A 16,788-nucleotide genomic window follows, 5' to 3' on the forward strand; every position below is an offset into this window, starting at 1 on the left:
ATCTCGGTTATGGTCTTTGAGATGAGTCGTGATTCCTGTCCCAGCAAGTTGTTTCGTGAATACAAAAGATGCAACATGCATGTACCCAAATAATGCAACAGGGTCTTGAACATGTCTATGATCAAGCATATCTGATGGTGTGCAGTAGAAAATGTCCCAACTACTATCTAATGCGGATGCCAGCAGTGTGTGGCAAAAACTCGAATTTTACGGATAGCGTCTCACGAGCTGCAGCTACACATCATGGCTCTCTTGTATCTGGGAACATCGCCGCAAAAGCGTTCCTCTTCATCCTTGTCCAGGCCCCATGAATTTCTGAAAGGGTCGAGAGCCATTTGCATGACACGGTCAAGGATTTTTCGATCTCCTCGTTTTTCTACACGTTCAATGACTTCATCGAGAATCCATCCGCGAGGTATGAACTGTAACATGTACACGTCAGCGAGGCACATGAGTCGATACCATGGAGAGGGTGTGAGCAAGGTACATGAAGCATAAAATAAACAAACTTGAAGTGAGGACAAAGAGACACTTGAGACTCACCTTCGGGTTGACTGCATTCATATCTTTCTGTCGGTCTGCGTCGTTTTCGGCGCCCCAATCTTCAAGGATTCGAGATCTCCAAGCCGCGAGCCACTTGGCTATGCGCTCTTTTGCAGACTGTTCTGTGTAGCCAATACCGCCGAACCCTTCATTGTGAAAGAAGATGGGTGTTGTGTCCATTCGTTGCTGGTCGGTCTCGATATCAGCAAGCGCTACGTTAGAGAGTCGCCTGAAAAAGTGATTGAAATCAAGCTCTAGAGCTTCCAATGTATCCAACATCTCCGAGAACAGTTCCTGGAAATCAGACTCCTTTTGAGTCTTCAATCCTAGCCTGCGACTCATCAAGCGTTTATATCCGTTCAGAAACACGCTCCTGTATTCATCACCGGTCCGTTCAATGATGGCCTCAGCGCGTTTCACAACAGGTGGTGCGGTTTCCTCGGTCAACCCATCTTTCAAGAACCACTCTTCATCGACCTTGTCCCCGGCACCAATTAACTCCCCCAACGCCTCTCCGAGTCGAACCAGGTTCCACCAGATGACAGTTGGTTGATTCTTGTAAGAGTATCTCAACAGGTGGTCGTCATGGTTTGGAGTATACTGCGGGTCGAAATTGTCCATAAAGGCGAATGGGCCAAAATCGAGAGATAGCCCGAAGATCGAGGTGTTATCCGTGTTAAGTACGCCATTCATAAAACCATACGCCTGCCAGGCAGCCACGGTCTTCGCGTTGCGGCGCACTATCTCACGGTATAGTCGTGCAAATCTATTTTCTGTTACACCCTGGTGTTCCTGTGCATGGTCTCGGGGAATGCCTCTGGCAGGATTATCGATGGCGTCTGTGGAATGGCCCCGGCCTAAGGATACAACACTTGGCAGGGTTTCCCATCCTCCAAAAACGTCCTCGGCGGTAAACGTCGCTAGCTTTCTGATGAGATCTCGGTCCCCACGCGAATGCGGCAGATCAAAGCTCCCAATTCTGAGCCAAGTCTCGGCGAATCGAGCAACGATAGCACCAGGCTCAATGCGCTCACGCAGAACCTTTGACTTTGGAAGTAGAGTGATTGCCAAAGCTCGAGTGCTTGGCACACCAAGAGCAGATAACGCTAGGAAAACCATGAGCTATAATTGCGAGTTCACGAATATATAACCGCTTACCTTCTGACACAACGTACTCTCGGATGCTCGACCGAAGAACAGCCTTGCCATCAGCGAAGCGTGAATATGGCGTCTTTCCCGCTCCCTTCAATTGTAGCTCAAATCTGCGCTTCGTTTGAGGATTGATGCACTCGAACAGGCTAATCGCTCGCTGATATAGGTCAATTTCTCTCGCTGGAAGCTCTTATTGCAGAATACAGAGCTTACTCCATCACCAAGTTGCCCGGCCCAGGAGCCACTGTGCCTGGTCAACACTATCCAAAAAATCCAATTAGAAATCAAACAACGTACAATTGCCATCCTACAAGTCATTAACAACGCTTCTTATCTTTCGAGCCGCGAATTCGTCATACCTCCATAGCACTGAGCCCAAGGGTAAATTCCTCCATCCTTTGCGTTCCAGCAGATCTCATTTCCAGATACTAATGCTTGAAATTGGGGCGTAAGTTCCTCGCCCATTTTCAGACCAAGGTCCTGCATCGCTTTAGGGCTGACGCTCAAGAGCTCAGTCTCCTCAGCTGGCTCCGGCCGGACAAATGTATATAGAGCTCCTTTCACCAAACGCGGACCAAGAGTCTCTCTGGGCGCCTTGTGGGAAGACTCCGGGGTCCCGAAAGCAGGATCTGGAGGGAGCCTTGTTGTAAACAGATTGGATTTCGGAAGTTCCGCAAGGGAAACTCCTGCTGTGCTAGTCGAGAATTGGGTTGCCATTTGGCCCAGACGATATCGCATAGACCTTAATCGGCTGAGTCTACTCCGCAAAGACATATAACGGCGCCTCTACTCTGTGTACTCTGTGAAGAGAAAGGTGAGAACTGTCTCCGATAGAAATTATGATGAAATGCTTTAAGATGCAGTATGATGCGATCAGTTAAAATCCTAGATGACTGAAAGAACCTACTGCGAAAAATGATTTGCGGGAATGACAAGCAGGATGATTACTGCATAACTACGTGAATCACCCCGCAGAGAGCTCTGTGTGTGGGGTCACTACTTCCTAAGGTACCTTTGTGGAATGATTTATTGTACTCCGTATGGCCTAGCCATGTAAATACCCCTAGGGATACATCATGAGGTAGGTAATGTACCTTAGTATCTAGTTTTGTACCTTAGCTACCTACCTCAGGAACTCTATTGTATCTGTAGTAATCTCCAGACAGGTATCCAATATGTAATAGTTTAGAGTTGCTAAAGAACAGGCATTCTCTGATATTCTTCATTAATTGCAAATGGAGAAAGATTAATGCAGGGAACTTCAGCATGAATATTAGAGGCTCAGCATAAATTACCTATGCCCTGTAACCTAATAAAAACTCTACAGATGAGATCCCCTAGCCTTATACAGATAATTTATTTCCATACCGTAAATGTACTAAGGTATCAGGCAGAAAGAATACCTTAGAAATAAGGTAGGCTGGCGCCTCTGGTATAGTTATATGTTACTATTGACATCATCAATACCTTGGTCCCTCATTGTCATCGTTGTTTTCTGGTAGTATGGATACTTGATCACTGACTACCTAGGTATTGACTAGCAAGAAGCTCATGGGTACATCGTCGTAGCTGTCGTTGTCTACTCACAGTCAAGTCCGTACATCTACCTATAATAATAATAATAATTGGACTGAGCAGTGACCGTCACCTACAGAGACAGAGTTATGATGATAGTGCCGAGCGCTGATGCATTATGAAATACTCCGCAAGCCACGTATTTAAGCCGTACCCACCTACTCTTGAACCTTGATGGAATTATCATTATCTGGAATCACATCAACCCAAGAAGGATTGCAAATGATCGAGTGTATATTTAAAATATAATCAATAATATATTGGTACGCCTCGCTAAGACTGGGGCTACCCATTGACGTGCCTGAGTATTTGTTGATATTTTATCTTTAGTCGACTACTCTCTCGCCAGCTGTTCGCAATCGATTGATATAGAGAGGTATTCGGTGTTCTTGGAGCACATACCTCTCTACGTCGTCTCGAAGGGTATGGCTCAATCGTCTGCGGAAATCCCAAGTGTGGAGCTGAATGACGGCGTTAAAATTCCGATTGTAAGTATTCTCCATCGGTTCTTCTCCGCTGCTTTCCAAAGTGGGAAATCCCCCTTGTCGGATTTGTTAATCTAATTCTCCTTATGCCAGCTTGGGTATGGCACTGGCACTGCCTGGTTCAAAGCAGGCGGGGCGACAGGCATTGATCGAGAGTTAGTTGAGTCTATCAAAACTGCAATCAAGCTAGGATATCACCACTTGGATGGCGCGGAAGTCTACGGTACCGAACCAGAGATAGGACTGGCCATCAAAGAAAGTGGCGTCCCACGGCAGCAACTTTTTGTGACAACCAAGGTGATCACGAATATTGCGGACATCCCCAGAGCGATAGATGCAAGCTTGGAGAAACTCCAACTCAGCTATGTAGACCTGTAAGTCGCGCACGTTATCCTCACTGTACACGACTTTGCGTAAACCTACGAGACTGATACGCTCTATTGCGCCTTGCAGATATCTGATCCATTCCCCATTCTTCGCCAAATCAGACAATGAGTTGCAAGAAGCCTGGGCCGCCATGGAGAAGGTCAAGGCCGCTGGGAAGGCCAGGTCTATTGGTGTCTCCAATTTCCTGCAAAGTCATCTAGAGGCAATACTCAAATCCGCCAAGGTCACTCCGTCAATCAACCAGATTGAGTACCACCCATATCTACAGCATGGTGGCCTTGTTCCGTTCCAGGGAGACAAGGGAATCAAGACAGCGAGCTACGGGCCTCTTACGCCCATTACTCGAGCAAAAGATGTGCCCCTCGGGGAGCTACTGCAAAGTCTCGCCTACAAATATGGAGTCAGTAAAGGCGAGATCCTGCTCAGGTGGTCCATAGACCGGGGGGATGTTTCAATCACGACAAGCGGCAAGGAGTCTCGTCTCAGCGGCTATTTGCGTGCGTTGCTCTTCCGACTGACGCCCAAAGAATTGGACGAAATTTCCGCTATCGGACGTCAAAAACATTACCGGGCATTTTGGAGGGATAAATTCGTAGATGGTGATCGTTCTTGATTTAACGTATAGCGGCAGCCAGGAGCCTCTCTCCTTCACTGCTCGAGGCAATTACGGCCCGGCTTTGAGGGTATGTTCCTGCGATTTGAGGTATACTTTTGTTGACCAGAGAGCATACGGTCCGATTTCATGGCTGCGATATCCCGCTGTGAGGGCGTACTCACGTTGACACACTATATTCATTATAATGAAAATCGTGATAGAACACTTCGGAGCAAAGCAGAGCATATTATTGTCTCCACGCATTCATAAGTTTCATTTAGGCCATCTTTACCATGTCGGCGATGTAATCAGTAGCTTCAGAGATGGGAGTTCCTCTTTCATACTGCCAAGCATCTCCGCACCAGGCGTCCAAACCCAACCCAAGGTAGCTCACCAACGCCGGAGATCATCCTTTAAGGAACTACTCTGCCCTCCAATGCCAACCCTTTGTGTCCTCAAATTTGACCTCGATTAGCGAGTGCATCGGGAGCATTATCCATGGCTCTGAGAGTCTAAAATTACTTCTGGCGCGGCAGACAGCGTTGCTTGCCAATACAGATCCTTTTAGATAGCGTTCCCACGCGTTAATCATGCTGGATTAAGCTTCTGCCACTCGTACTGAGCCCGTGAACACAAGATTTTCTTTCGGACGCATTCGTCTGGGTCGACGGCATCAGTGAGTGCTTGTCCTGTGAATCGCGTTTTCCCTTCAAGCTAGATTCGCAACCCTATCGTTACCCAAGGTGAGCAACAGTTGGACCAAGCCGACAAGACTGAGTGTCATTTTAGCTTCCTGACGCATTGCCCGAATTCGAAACGGGAGATTAACCTTTCTATGTCCGTCTATCTTTAGGCCGCGAGTCTTCCTACGTGCGATTCCCGAAGAGAAAGGCTCGGAGTTTTTAGCGCCCTCTAGAAGACGCTTCAAGAAAGACAAGAAGCAAGCTAAAACTCAAACAATATTGTCTTCGTCTACGTCTCGTGCCATCCTCGCACGCAATACATGATTAATTGAGGGACTGCGATGTCGGTGAATCGTCGACTTACTCTTTCTGTGGACGATGATATGAGCAATTCCACGTCTGCGCTAGAACAAACGTCTGCGCCGGAAATAATCTCAGTCGATAAACGACTGGAACGCCTTAAGCAAGAGGTCCTTCCTTTTTATCCTTTCTTGCTCACGCTTCCCACCGATGTGCCTTTCCGTCCTGGTGCCCGATTTATCAACAACTGGGCAGTGGGCGATGACGGGCCTTTCACTCCAGACGAACAAGAACTACAGTACATGACATTTTTGACTCACCAAGACGGTGACTCTTTATTAGTGGCCGTGGGGGATTGGTCAGACGGAACAGGGAACATTATGTCAGACAAGCGCTCAGGGCCTCAAAGTGCGGCAAGCACGCCCTCAGCTGGGTCGTTGAAGAAGAAGATCAGCTTGAATGATTACAGGAATAGGAGAAAGAGCGGTGCTTCAGTCTCGCCTATCAATCAAGAGCCTGTTACACAGACTTCAGCTCCTCATACCTCCGAAGACAAGCAATCGGGGATGAAGGCCACTACGTCCGTGGACCATTCTGGAAAACGATCACTCAACTCACTATCGACGAAGTCATCAGTCAGATACGTACCCGAGAGTGTAGGGTGTAAACGGCCACCAGAGCTCGGTCATGTGAATCTAGGGTCACATGAAGGGGAGCAGGCAGACGTAGTTTCTTCAAAGAAAGCGAGGCTTTCGCCCAGGATGATCGATAGCAAGAGTTCTGAGTCCTCGAAGACCAACGGGCTGCCTGATCTACTATCACCAACTTTACCACCCACTTCAGACAGCCCCAAATTACCCAGGCTATTGTCACCAACTCTTCCGCCTGATATTGAAAAAGAGCTAGCGAGACTTGATGAAAGCCGCTCAGTGTCAAGCTCGTTCAAACTACTAAAGCATCTTGAGTCTGCATCGTCAAAGGAGGGTTTACAGAACCCGAAGCCTCATGACCACAGCAGACTGCAGCCATACGCAACGACTGGACCTAGCTTGCATGGTAGAAGCCTGAACTCGACGGCCGATAAATGCATAGCTACTCCCATAGATTCTAGGAGCTCTGATTTCGGTGACGCACCAAATCTGGACTTGCAATCTCTTAGAGGTGATCAAACGCCACCATCCACAGATACCAAAGAATGTGTGGCATTGAAGCCACGGCTGGTGGTAAAACTGAAATATGGAAGATCGAATAGGAAGCGCATCGAGGCTCTCCTGAAATTTTCTGCCAAGAGGAAAGCAGCTCTCACATCTTCACTCATTAACCAGCAAGGGGATTCCGAGAAAGCCCGAGTGCCCAAAGCTCGGCTTAACGAATCTAATACTTCCGCACTCGAGTATACCAGCCACAAATCCCACCGGCTGGAGGGTACAGTCAAGGATACGGTTAACATGGACACAAGTACTTCAACGAAAGAACGATCGAAGGAGCCCAGGGCGCCAACCCCAGAAAAGTCCCGGCTTCCTGCGTCCCCTACCCTGGCCTCGATATCAAATCAATCGAAGAACTTTGCGAGGTCTCCGACCAAGGATGCAAAGAGCTCTGCTGCTCGTATCGAGACCTTCCATAGCGCGGGGAAGTCGGCGTCCCAACATTACACCAAAGATCAACTGGGAAGCCAGGTGAACACTTCGAAGTCAGCATCGGCGGATTCCGATAATCCTGTGTCTCGGTCCCGGAACTCTGAACGTCGAGCTTGGAAGGACGAATACCAGAGACTTGGAAACTTGGGTAGGGAGTTGAAGCATGCTGCAGAGAGGCATACCAACAAAGATGCGGTGACTGCTGCTGATGAAAAACTTGCAGTTGTGACGGCGATAGAGGCTGTCCTTTGTTTCATTCTCGCATTTGTTGCTGATGATCAGTCTAAAGCTTTGGCCCGTCAAATTGGCGACGCATCGACCTGGATATCTATACTCGCCTATTGGCGTGTTGTGAGAAAGAACAGTGTCCCTTACCCGAGACTCCACAGTCTCTGTTTGATTCTCGGTGCTGTGTCTTACGATGCGATTCACGCTCTCGACCTGGAACGCCTCGCAGTTACTCCATTGCCAGGAGATCATACTCCTGTGCCCACACCAGGAAGTGACGGCACTACCGTCACGTCGGATGAGAACAAGAAGAATCGAAGAGACATCATTGAGTTAAAAAACCGATTACTTGATTTTTACAAAGAGTCCCAGAGACTGTGGCTCGAGGGCTTGCAAGGCCTTTCAGAAGATATTCTTTCCCGTGAATTTCCTGACACCTGGTCTAGACGCTCAAGAAGATATTCTCATCTGGGAAAGCAGAAGCTCAAGATCGGAGACTATACTGGAGAGTTTCTTTTTCCACCTGGGAAGACATCAGCACCTGTGGAAACTGTTCGGTTTGGGTGTGCGATTCTAAGAGAGTGGTGTATGAAAGAAGGCGTCGCTTGGAGCTGCCGACTGAATTTATGACAAGATGACAGATTATAATGCCATGGCTGCTGTTCTTGCAAACCTTGATTATTGTTTCCTTCCTGTATTTTTGTTGGCTTTTTCTTGTTTGTCAGTCGGTCAATTCAAGCCAGCGGGCGTTAAACGAGTCTATCTTCTGTTTGCCGTCGTGCCGTGATACCACAGTTTTGAGTCTTTCCAGAATTAGACAAGTGATAGCACAGTTTTATAGGTTCCTGAAATCATGACATGCGACTACCATATCTGCGTATAACAAAATATGTAATTTCAATGGATAGGAATGCTCTGCACATTCTGGGCAACTTACTACAAAGTTGTGAAAGTAGACTATTTGGCCCACAGTAAGATGATCATCGCAACGGCATATAAGATCTATTCCACATCATCATTTGATGAGTAGTCTAGTCTATGCAGATTATCGCGGCCTCTCACTGAAACATGGCACCTACGAAAACGTCGCGCGAGAAGAAAAGGTGGAAACTTGGTAATTCAAAAGAGACGATGCAAATCCAAGCACTTACGATGTGATGCAATCTTCAAATACGCATGAATAAATGCGATGGTCTCAGATAAAGAGAGTATGAAAATAAAGATCCGAACGTCATGACATAGGACCATCTTACTGAAAACGAGGCCCATTAAAAGAGCTGGATTCGAATGTGGATTGAGCGACCGAGTGTTCAGGTATGGATATAAAGGACTTGTCCAGAATGCTTACGGCTCAGCCTGATGTGCATGGGATGCATGGCGAAGGTCATTCGCCAAATGTTCACCAAAAAGCCAGCCAGCTTCGCGGCAATACCGGGCTTCTCCACCACGAGTACCAACTTCACTACTCCAGCAGATGAACGAGGCATCGACAATATCTGCGATGACGCCTTCAGCCGCTCCTAGGATGCTCCAGCCGATGATTCCCGCAATGAGTCCGACCACATAGGCATACATACTGCCATGAACTCCATTACCCGGGCCGGAAACCTCGAGGTTCCGAGCAGCGCTTACCCATCCTCCAAAACCGAGTGCCAAAGACATCATGAAGCGAGCGGCGTGGAGAAAGAGCTTCGAAAGGCGGTAGGAGAGGAGCGGTGCAGAACCCGCATGAGACCAAGAAGACGACCTCGGATGGAGTGACGACACCGCCGTCGCAAGTGAGACATTCGGCATTTCGAGGAGGCCACGAGCAGATAGTATTAGTGGTTGAGAATGAATAGCGGCATAAGTGAGAGCAAGAGGGTCTGTGAGCGCCGCGAGGGGAGAAGGAACGATGGAGTACACGAAAAGATTCAGAAGCCGAGATACGCGAGTCGGCAGCAATAGAAGTGGCAGCCGAGTAGATAATGCTATCAGCTTAGAGAAACAGACGGTGCCAAACAACGTGGTGACAGAATGGACAAAAGCTGCCTGTACTATCTGCCTAGACGTGGGTTTCGGGTTCGCGAGACGGTGAAAGTACCACTGACTCACTGTTGCAGCTGTAACTGAACGTTGGATACCGGCGATGACTCCCAATGACCAGATGTAAACGAAGACAAAATAGGTTCCCAGCCACCAGCTGCTGATGTTGAGGGCGAAATCGTGCGATTCTGACATATGGCCCCCTAAAAAAACTCGAGCGAACATCAGCATCCAGACCCACGTCCAGGAGACAATACAAGTCAGGATGCCAAGGCCAAGGAGTAATAATTCGAGGTTTGCAGCGAGAATTCGACAGGCGAACTCAAGGATGTTGATGGCTTTGCCAATTGCGTGGCGGCTCCGGACAACATTATATATCCAAAAACTTGAGATGATGAACGGCACGAGAGAGATGACTCTCATGGCTTTGTCCTGAATACTAGTCCCATGCCAGATCCCTTTGAAACTCGAGATGAAGGGATAAAGCGAGAAAGAGTATAGTATAACAGGAACTGCAAAGATCATTGCGCAGACCAAAGAGCGCACGTAATACCGCAGTAACGCCAGCCAAAGAAGTGATATGAATACGGAGACCACCGTATAGATGCCGAGGAGATAGAAGGATCCATGGACAGTGAGATATATCGTGTCGCCCCATCTCGATTTGTCACCTGAAGGCGCAGATGTATGCAAATAAGTGAGAAATGAGGTAGCAAGTAGGCAGCCCAGAGAGATCAAAAAGAGCTTCCCCCAGAAAGTATCATGGGCCCCAGGTTGCGTCTCCCTTAGTGAGGAAGGCTCGAGACCAGAGTCCGCTATGCTTGATGGTTCAAGGTCATCGAGAAGTTGTTGCTTATCTATCTCGCTCGGCCCGAGGAACGTCTCTATACCAAGAATCCTTGGCTCGGAGCTTGTTTGTTCCCGGAACAGCTGGACGGATGGAGGACTATCATCACGACCCTCAAGTGACCCAACCTGGTCAACATTCTCGTCTGATCTCAATGTATCTTCAAGACGAATATCGACCAAATTCCCTCCGAGACTACGACTTTGTCGGACTTCGTCGGGACCTCCGTGGTCATCGGCTGTCATCGCAATTGACTCAAATGCACGACCGCTTTCCCCGTTCATAGACTTACTGCTGGCACGCCAAGAGCTTCTGATCCTCCCGCGCTTGACATATTTATCATCCTGGAGAGGCTGCTGCTCAAGGCTGATCGAACTGTCGCCATCCCCTCCAATTTCCGAAGAATCTTTGAGTTGGCTGCTGCCAAAATGCCGCCTTGACCTTTGCAAGGCGTAGAAGTCCGCAATCTCGCGCTCCCGCTCTGCTTCATCATCCTCGTCACGGAAATCATCTGTTGCGCTGAAGAACAGAGGCGCAGGCTGAGCTGAATTTCGTGAACCGAAAGGGAGATTAGAGACCTGGGACGTGGCTTGGTGGTAAGGATCTAGTGTCATTCGGAAAAGTGCTCGCGATGAAGAAAGGCGGGAAGCTCCAGGTCGTGCATTGAGACGATCACTGTCATTACGACGTGCATCATCAGGAGAAGGGCCTAGTCGTGACTGTGACTGAGCAAGAAAGCGCGAGGCATCTGTGTTATTGATGTGAGTTCATGCAAACAGAGACCAGAAGGAATGACGCAAAGGATAGCAGGGTAGCTCTTTATTAGTTTGGAATGCATACACTCTGAAAACATGACCTGTAGTGTACCTGGGCTTGCTAGAGGTCTTGATTCATGCTAAATGAAGATTCGTGTTAAATTCAGTTGTTATCGTGACTAGAGTCTCTAATAGTGTGCGGCCGGACAATTTGCGGTGAGCTAATATTCAGTATCACAGGTATATTGGATGTAAATGAAGTAGCAAAGGCAGGGAGGAAACATGATCCAGAGAGTCAGTCGCTCTATTTTCAAATCGCTAAATATGACTGAATCTGTAAGAGGTCCAGTTAAGAAGTTGATATAAATCCACGGACTTGCTCATGTGAAGCAGATAGAGAGGAGCACACTCGTCATATGGCTGGGTAGGGTCGACGGAGATGACTCATCAGCTGTTCCTCAGCACCATGCTCCATACATTCTGGGTCCAAAGTCGAATTGATCCCACGTACCTCCTCATCGAAGCATCCAGGACAAGAAAATTAGCATACCGATGTGGCTCTCTTGCGGGAGGCATTGGAGTATGAGTTGAAATATATTGATATTGGCAACCTCCTGATAACTGATAACATAGAGCATTATTTACACCTGCGCTCCAACATCTTCTGTATCCATGTCACAGCCATGGGATTACATCGCTAAGCTTGTCTGTATTGGAGACTCCGGCACTGGAAAGTCCAGTGTGAGTGTTTCAAGCCCATTTACACAGTTTTTACGTTGAATCTCAGACAATTGTGCTGACCTGTGTATTGTTGTATAGTTGACCATTCGACTCTGCGAAGGGCGCTTCTCTTCCAGTCATGATGTTACTATTGGCGTGGAATTCGGCTCGCGTATTGTTCCAGTCGGGCCTCCGGCTTCAAAGAGTCTGGGGGTAGATTCCGATGTTTCAGATTCTTCTACTCTGCCATCTTCAACGGCGACAGCTATGGTTGCATCCCACGAGTCTGCTGCCTCGGGCCTCCCCAGCCCTCCACGAAAACCGCTAGGAGATCAACCACAGAAAAAAATGAAGCTCTCCCTTTGGGACACCGCGGGCCAGGAGACTTACAAGTCGATAACTCGCTCGTATTTCCGTGGTGCCTCAGGGGCTCTCCTCGTTTATGACATCACTCGTCCCTCTACGTTCACCTCGTGCACCCAATGGCTGCAAGATCTTCGGCAAATTGCAGAAGATGGCATTGTTGTAATTCTGGTTGGGAACAAGAGCGATCTCGCGGAAGTGAAATCCGACGTGAATCAGAGGCGTGTCACCAGGCAAGAAGCGGAGGAGTGGTGCCGCATGAACAATGTTGTTCGCTACGTTGAAACCAGTGCAAAGTCCGGTGAAGGCGTCGAGCGCGCATTCCTTGAAGTTGCCGAGAGGATTTATCGCAATATCGAGGCAGGAAAGTACGACCTGAACGATCGTCGAAGCGGTGTAAAGGGTTTTGGGGCTACAGGGGGAGCAAGCGCGGGAACGCCGAAGACCATCACCTTAGGCTTGAATGATGCAATGCGCAGTGGTGGAAATGGTTGGCGCGGAGCTTGTTGCTAGCATGAGAAATGCATTTTATCTAAGCCCTCTTGCAAGTCATGGTGGTAATACAGGATATTGTAATGCATGGCATGACTCGTCTATGCAATTATATATCGTACTACCTGCTTATTTAGTTAATGATTGTGCTTGGGCAACTCCTTTCACCTGAGTATCACCTTTCTTGTTTCTGCAACAGCCACCATACCTAGACAGGCAGATGGAAAGAACCCCTAGATGAGGAGCATGAATCTAGGCATCACTATTAATTGTGCTTACCGATTATAAATCGGGCTCGTAAGGTATCAAGGTATTGCCATTGCTTCATGGTAGTATTGTGTAGTTGGTGGCTGAGATGTTAGTGTATAGAGTGCTGGCAGTGGTAACCGATCGGTATACAAGCTTGGACCTTGAAGTTGGAACCAGCTGAAAGCTTAGTTACATGCCGAATTGGAGGTATTGCTTGTCCCAGAACTCCAGCACAATCAGGTGTGCAGATGGTGAAAGACTTCGCTACGTCGTGTCTGCCTACGCGCACATAAGCAGACGTCATCGGAGGATCCAGTATTATACGGAGTTAATCATTTCGAGAATAGCAACAGTAGCGCCAGACACACTTTGACATACATCGCACGACGAATGATAAATAATGGATACAGAACTGTTAAAGTTGACATTCGTAGGTGCCTGATATCCAAATCAATTCGCAATCCGCCAACCGCTCAGCCAGTTCAAATTGGCCCATTGCTGGCTAGGTCCCTCCATGCCGAACACAATGACCCGGAAATGAACAAACATCCCGATGATGACCACGTAAAGGACGGCATACAGAGACCCACGGGCCACAGGACTCATTTTTTGAGCAAGCCAGTCAACACAAAAACCGAAAGTAAGTATGGCATAATAGAGCGCAGGGTAATAATGGTGAACATAGGTCACCCGAGCCATGATTATGAAGGGGAAGTAGTGTAGGATCCATCCGAGAAGAGGATAGAAGCCGGAATAATGGATGTGATCGATGTCCACTTGATTGAGATCCTTGTAACCCCGCTGCCAGCGGGCGAGATACCAGAATATTAAGAGCCCAAAAACCCCGAGACTGACTGTACTGCCCCAGTAGACAAAGGGATTTCCGAGGAGGTAATACTTAATGGTGTTGTCATCCCAGGAGCACATACGAAGGCCCACATTGAGTATGGGCCATTGCCAGAATTTCGACGCAAGATCATCTTGTTTGTCTGGATCAGGAACAAGGGCGTTGTTTGATGTCATCATGGCGACATTCAGATGGATGAAATCCTTTATAAAGGGGGACTTATACGACCCTGGGTCACCAGGTGGAACTGCGAGAATTTCACGTCAGACCAGAGTACCAGCCTGCTCAAGGGGGAAAGGAAGGTAACGCTGTTGAGAGGTGAAAACAGCAGAGGAACGACAGGCTGAGCGGGCAATGCTCAAGCTTCTCGGTTGTACTTACGTCGATCATTAAAATGAGACTCCACATTCCAATGCGTGTAGACGTCGCGAGGATTGTTCTCTTTGACGCATGTGGTCTCGATCTGCTTAAAACCCCACTGTGGGAGGTTCACGTTGCCAGCGCGTAGATAGCAGCCCAGAACGATGTGTCTCAGGCGGAATGCAGTTGTCAGTGTTCGAATCCTGCTTCGGTCCCTTGACGCGACATCATCGACAACCTCCACTGCCCAGTGATCTTTTTCATCCCCAATAGTGATGTTACCATAGCAGGAGACTTCGTACTGAGACTTGGTGATAGGAGCCGGGATGGCATGCGAATGAAGGTTTCGGCCCGTTTGCCCATGAATAAGACGAATAATATCGCCATCACCAACAAAAGACGGAGGTCCGTTGGCGTCATACTCAGGTTCATGGCGGTTGGGGTAAATGAACCAATCGTTGTTTGCGTCCTTGTGATGGTAACAAGTGACCTGCTGCTGATTGGAACCGTCGGGATAAGTTTGAACATGAGAATGCAGTAGTCCTCCACCATAACCCATATTTTTTAAAGTAACCCTAGAGCCAAGGGCAATTTCGAGAGGGCTGTCCTTTCCAACCTCGGTGCCCTTTAGGTTAGCTTGAAAGAGAGAGCTCATCTGCGCGTCCCCCGGTCCACTGTTTTCAAGAATCCAGAAATGCACGTAAAAGGAAAGCATATATACCGCAGCTGGTATAATAATCAATCCGACTACGCGAGCCAGTAGGTGGTTGACGAGGACTGTCTGTTCACAAGGTCAGGTACACAGCATTAGTCTCGAAATCCCTTCAGGACTGACCTTCGGCATCCTAAGATCGCCAAATTTATTCCATAAATCTTCAATTGTATAGAGACCCACTAATGCAGTGCAAAAAAGACCCACCCATTTAACACTGCATACGCAGCCGATACTTATACCCGTCAAGAAGAGCCAGGTGAACCACTCAACTGAGAAGCTAGCATGCTGTAACCGATGAAACTTAGCCCAGCACATGGTGGTCGTAAAGGTGAAGCAAAGTAACATCGAGTCAAGCAATATGAATCTTGAAATGGTCGCGTAGGAGTTTTCGAATAAAACCATCAGACTGATTAGCCAAACGGTGGCCTTGCGGAAACCGAGCTCTCGGGCAGTGTAATAAGCGAGAGGAACGCACATGACACCGAAAGCGGCGTTGAAGACACGCATGAATGTGAAGTTGACATCGTCTGGGTATTTCTCTCCTGATTTGAATTCAAAGGATCCGTTGTAGCCAGCAAGGAGACCGGATAAGCCAACAAGCATCTTTCCCAGTGGCGGGTGAACGTCAAAGTAGAATTCTCGCTTCAAGTAGTGTGAACCGAACTTCCCAAAGCTGGTCGACAGTAATTAGACACTCTGGTAGTTTCACATGGCTAAGGTGTTATGTAACGTACTGGGCTTCATCCCATGTCACAATGTTGGAGCGACCTATGCGGTACATACGGGTGAAGACAGCCAAGGCTGTCAGCACGATCGGCGCAATGAAAGGTTCCCAACTATCTAGTATCGAGAAGAAAGAACTGGGCTGTTCGACAGAAGGGACATTAGCTGGCGATAAGATGCGACGCTTTGCAGGTGGAACAGAGCGAGTATAACCATCATACCTTAGGCCTCAACTTTGCATCCTTGTCCTCGAGGCTATGAGATGAGGGCTTATCAACTTTCTCTGTGGCGTGAACATTCCTACGCCGCAAATCGGAGCTGACATTGGCACCGGTAGTTGATGCGACATCCATTTCCGCCATGGTGGATGGTCTCATCCTAGATCAATGCGGAGAAGTCAGCATTCACATTGCAAGGGCACCGGCGGAGATTGGAACGCATACAATACAGTCTTTTAAGATACTGAGCCCAGAGAAAGAGAATGAGTTGGCGGAGATGACACTCAGAGGTAGTACACGGGCATATCCAATTCTCAATTGAAAAGGTTAGTCTCCAGATTATAATGAGCGTGAGCCTACAGGGTCCTCGACAGATCTTCAGTGGGATCAAAAATGTACTTTTGTAAAATGGAAAGGTCGAATAAAAGTAATGAGGGTTTGGGAAATCAAAAAGAAACGAAGCGAAAGGCAGAGGTGGCTACAGCAGGCATGAAACGAAAGGCTAGTAGAAGCTAGGTTGAAGTATGTGGCCTGAGTGTAAAGGTAGGTAGTAAGCAAATGGATAGTTGGCCTGGAACGGAGTAATTTCACGGAAAAAATGGTTCGGCATCGGATCGGGCCCCGCTCAGCCACCTCACTGTTCTCCAACATGCCAATAATGAGTCCTTATCCATAATTCTTGCGGCTTGCCTATGGAGTACATCTATGATAGTCTTCGAGTCTTTGGCGTGGCCCGTGACGACATTGAGTTTCGCCGCATATGTGAAACAACATACACTACCAAGCCTTCCTGAAACCAGAGATCAGATTGTCAGAACTATGTGGGATATGGGATGCTTATGTGTTATCTCGCACAAATATCCAGATGCATTTTGTCCCGACTCTG

General features: G+C 48.1%; 6 protein-coding genes across 6 annotated transcripts; 3 read left to right on the forward strand and 3 right to left on the reverse strand.

Annotated features, from left to right (window-relative positions):
* Positions 1-221: 221 nt before the first annotated feature.
* On the reverse strand, positions 222-2,412 carry Aspvir_006692 (YdiU domain protein; the record flags this gene model as incomplete). Its single annotated transcript, XM_043269887.1, has 5 exons — positions 222-422; positions 544-1,649; positions 1,702-1,852; positions 1,909-1,955; positions 2,055-2,412. The coding sequence occupies 5 exons, from the start codon at positions 2,410-2,412 to the stop codon at positions 222-224; spliced, it is 1,863 nt and encodes a 620-aa protein (XP_043125822.1).
* Positions 2,413-3,695: 1,283 nt separating this feature from the next.
* Aspvir_006693 (aldo/keto reductase) lies at positions 3,696-4,755 on the forward strand (the record flags this gene model as incomplete). The annotated part of the gene is made up of 3 exons (XM_043269888.1): positions 3,696-3,758; positions 3,849-4,129; positions 4,209-4,755. 3 exons carry the CDS (start codon positions 3,696-3,698, stop codon positions 4,753-4,755), a joined length of 891 nt encoding a protein of 296 aa, XP_043125823.1.
* A 1,006-nt stretch (positions 4,756-5,761) lies between these two features.
* On the forward strand, positions 5,762-8,218 carry Aspvir_006694 (uncharacterized protein; the record flags this gene model as incomplete). Its single annotated transcript, XM_043269889.1, has 1 exon — positions 5,762-8,218. The coding sequence occupies one exon, from the start codon at positions 5,762-5,764 to the stop codon at positions 8,216-8,218; it is 2,457 nt and encodes an 818-aa protein (XP_043125824.1).
* A 714-nt stretch (positions 8,219-8,932) lies between these two features.
* On the reverse strand, positions 8,933-11,074 carry Aspvir_006695 (uncharacterized protein; the record flags this gene model as incomplete). Its single annotated transcript, XM_043269890.1, has 1 exon — positions 8,933-11,074. The coding sequence occupies one exon, from the start codon at positions 11,072-11,074 to the stop codon at positions 8,933-8,935; it is 2,142 nt and encodes a 713-aa protein (XP_043125825.1).
* A 607-nt stretch (positions 11,075-11,681) lies between these two features.
* Positions 11,682-12,811, forward strand: Aspvir_006696 (uncharacterized protein; the record flags this gene model as incomplete). The annotated part of the gene is made up of 3 exons (XM_043269891.1): positions 11,682-11,795; positions 11,849-11,956; positions 12,035-12,811. The coding sequence occupies 3 exons, from the start codon at positions 11,682-11,684 to the stop codon at positions 12,809-12,811; spliced, it is 999 nt and encodes a 332-aa protein (XP_043125826.1).
* A 678-nt stretch (positions 12,812-13,489) lies between these two features.
* On the reverse strand, positions 13,490-16,046 carry pmt2 (protein O-mannosyl transferase; the record flags this gene model as incomplete). Its single annotated transcript, XM_043269892.1, has 5 exons — positions 13,490-14,133; positions 14,268-15,027; positions 15,082-15,634; positions 15,696-15,826; positions 15,906-16,046. The coding sequence occupies 5 exons, from the start codon at positions 16,044-16,046 to the stop codon at positions 13,490-13,492; spliced, it is 2,229 nt and encodes a 742-aa protein (XP_043125827.1).
* Positions 16,047-16,788: the final 742 nt, after the last annotated feature.

This window comes from Aspergillus viridinutans (genome assembly GCF_018404265.1).
Source record: "Aspergillus viridinutans IFM 47045 DNA, scaffold_4, whole genome shotgun sequence".
Taxonomy (NCBI): Eukaryota; Fungi; Ascomycota; class Eurotiomycetes; order Eurotiales; family Aspergillaceae; genus Aspergillus; species Aspergillus viridinutans.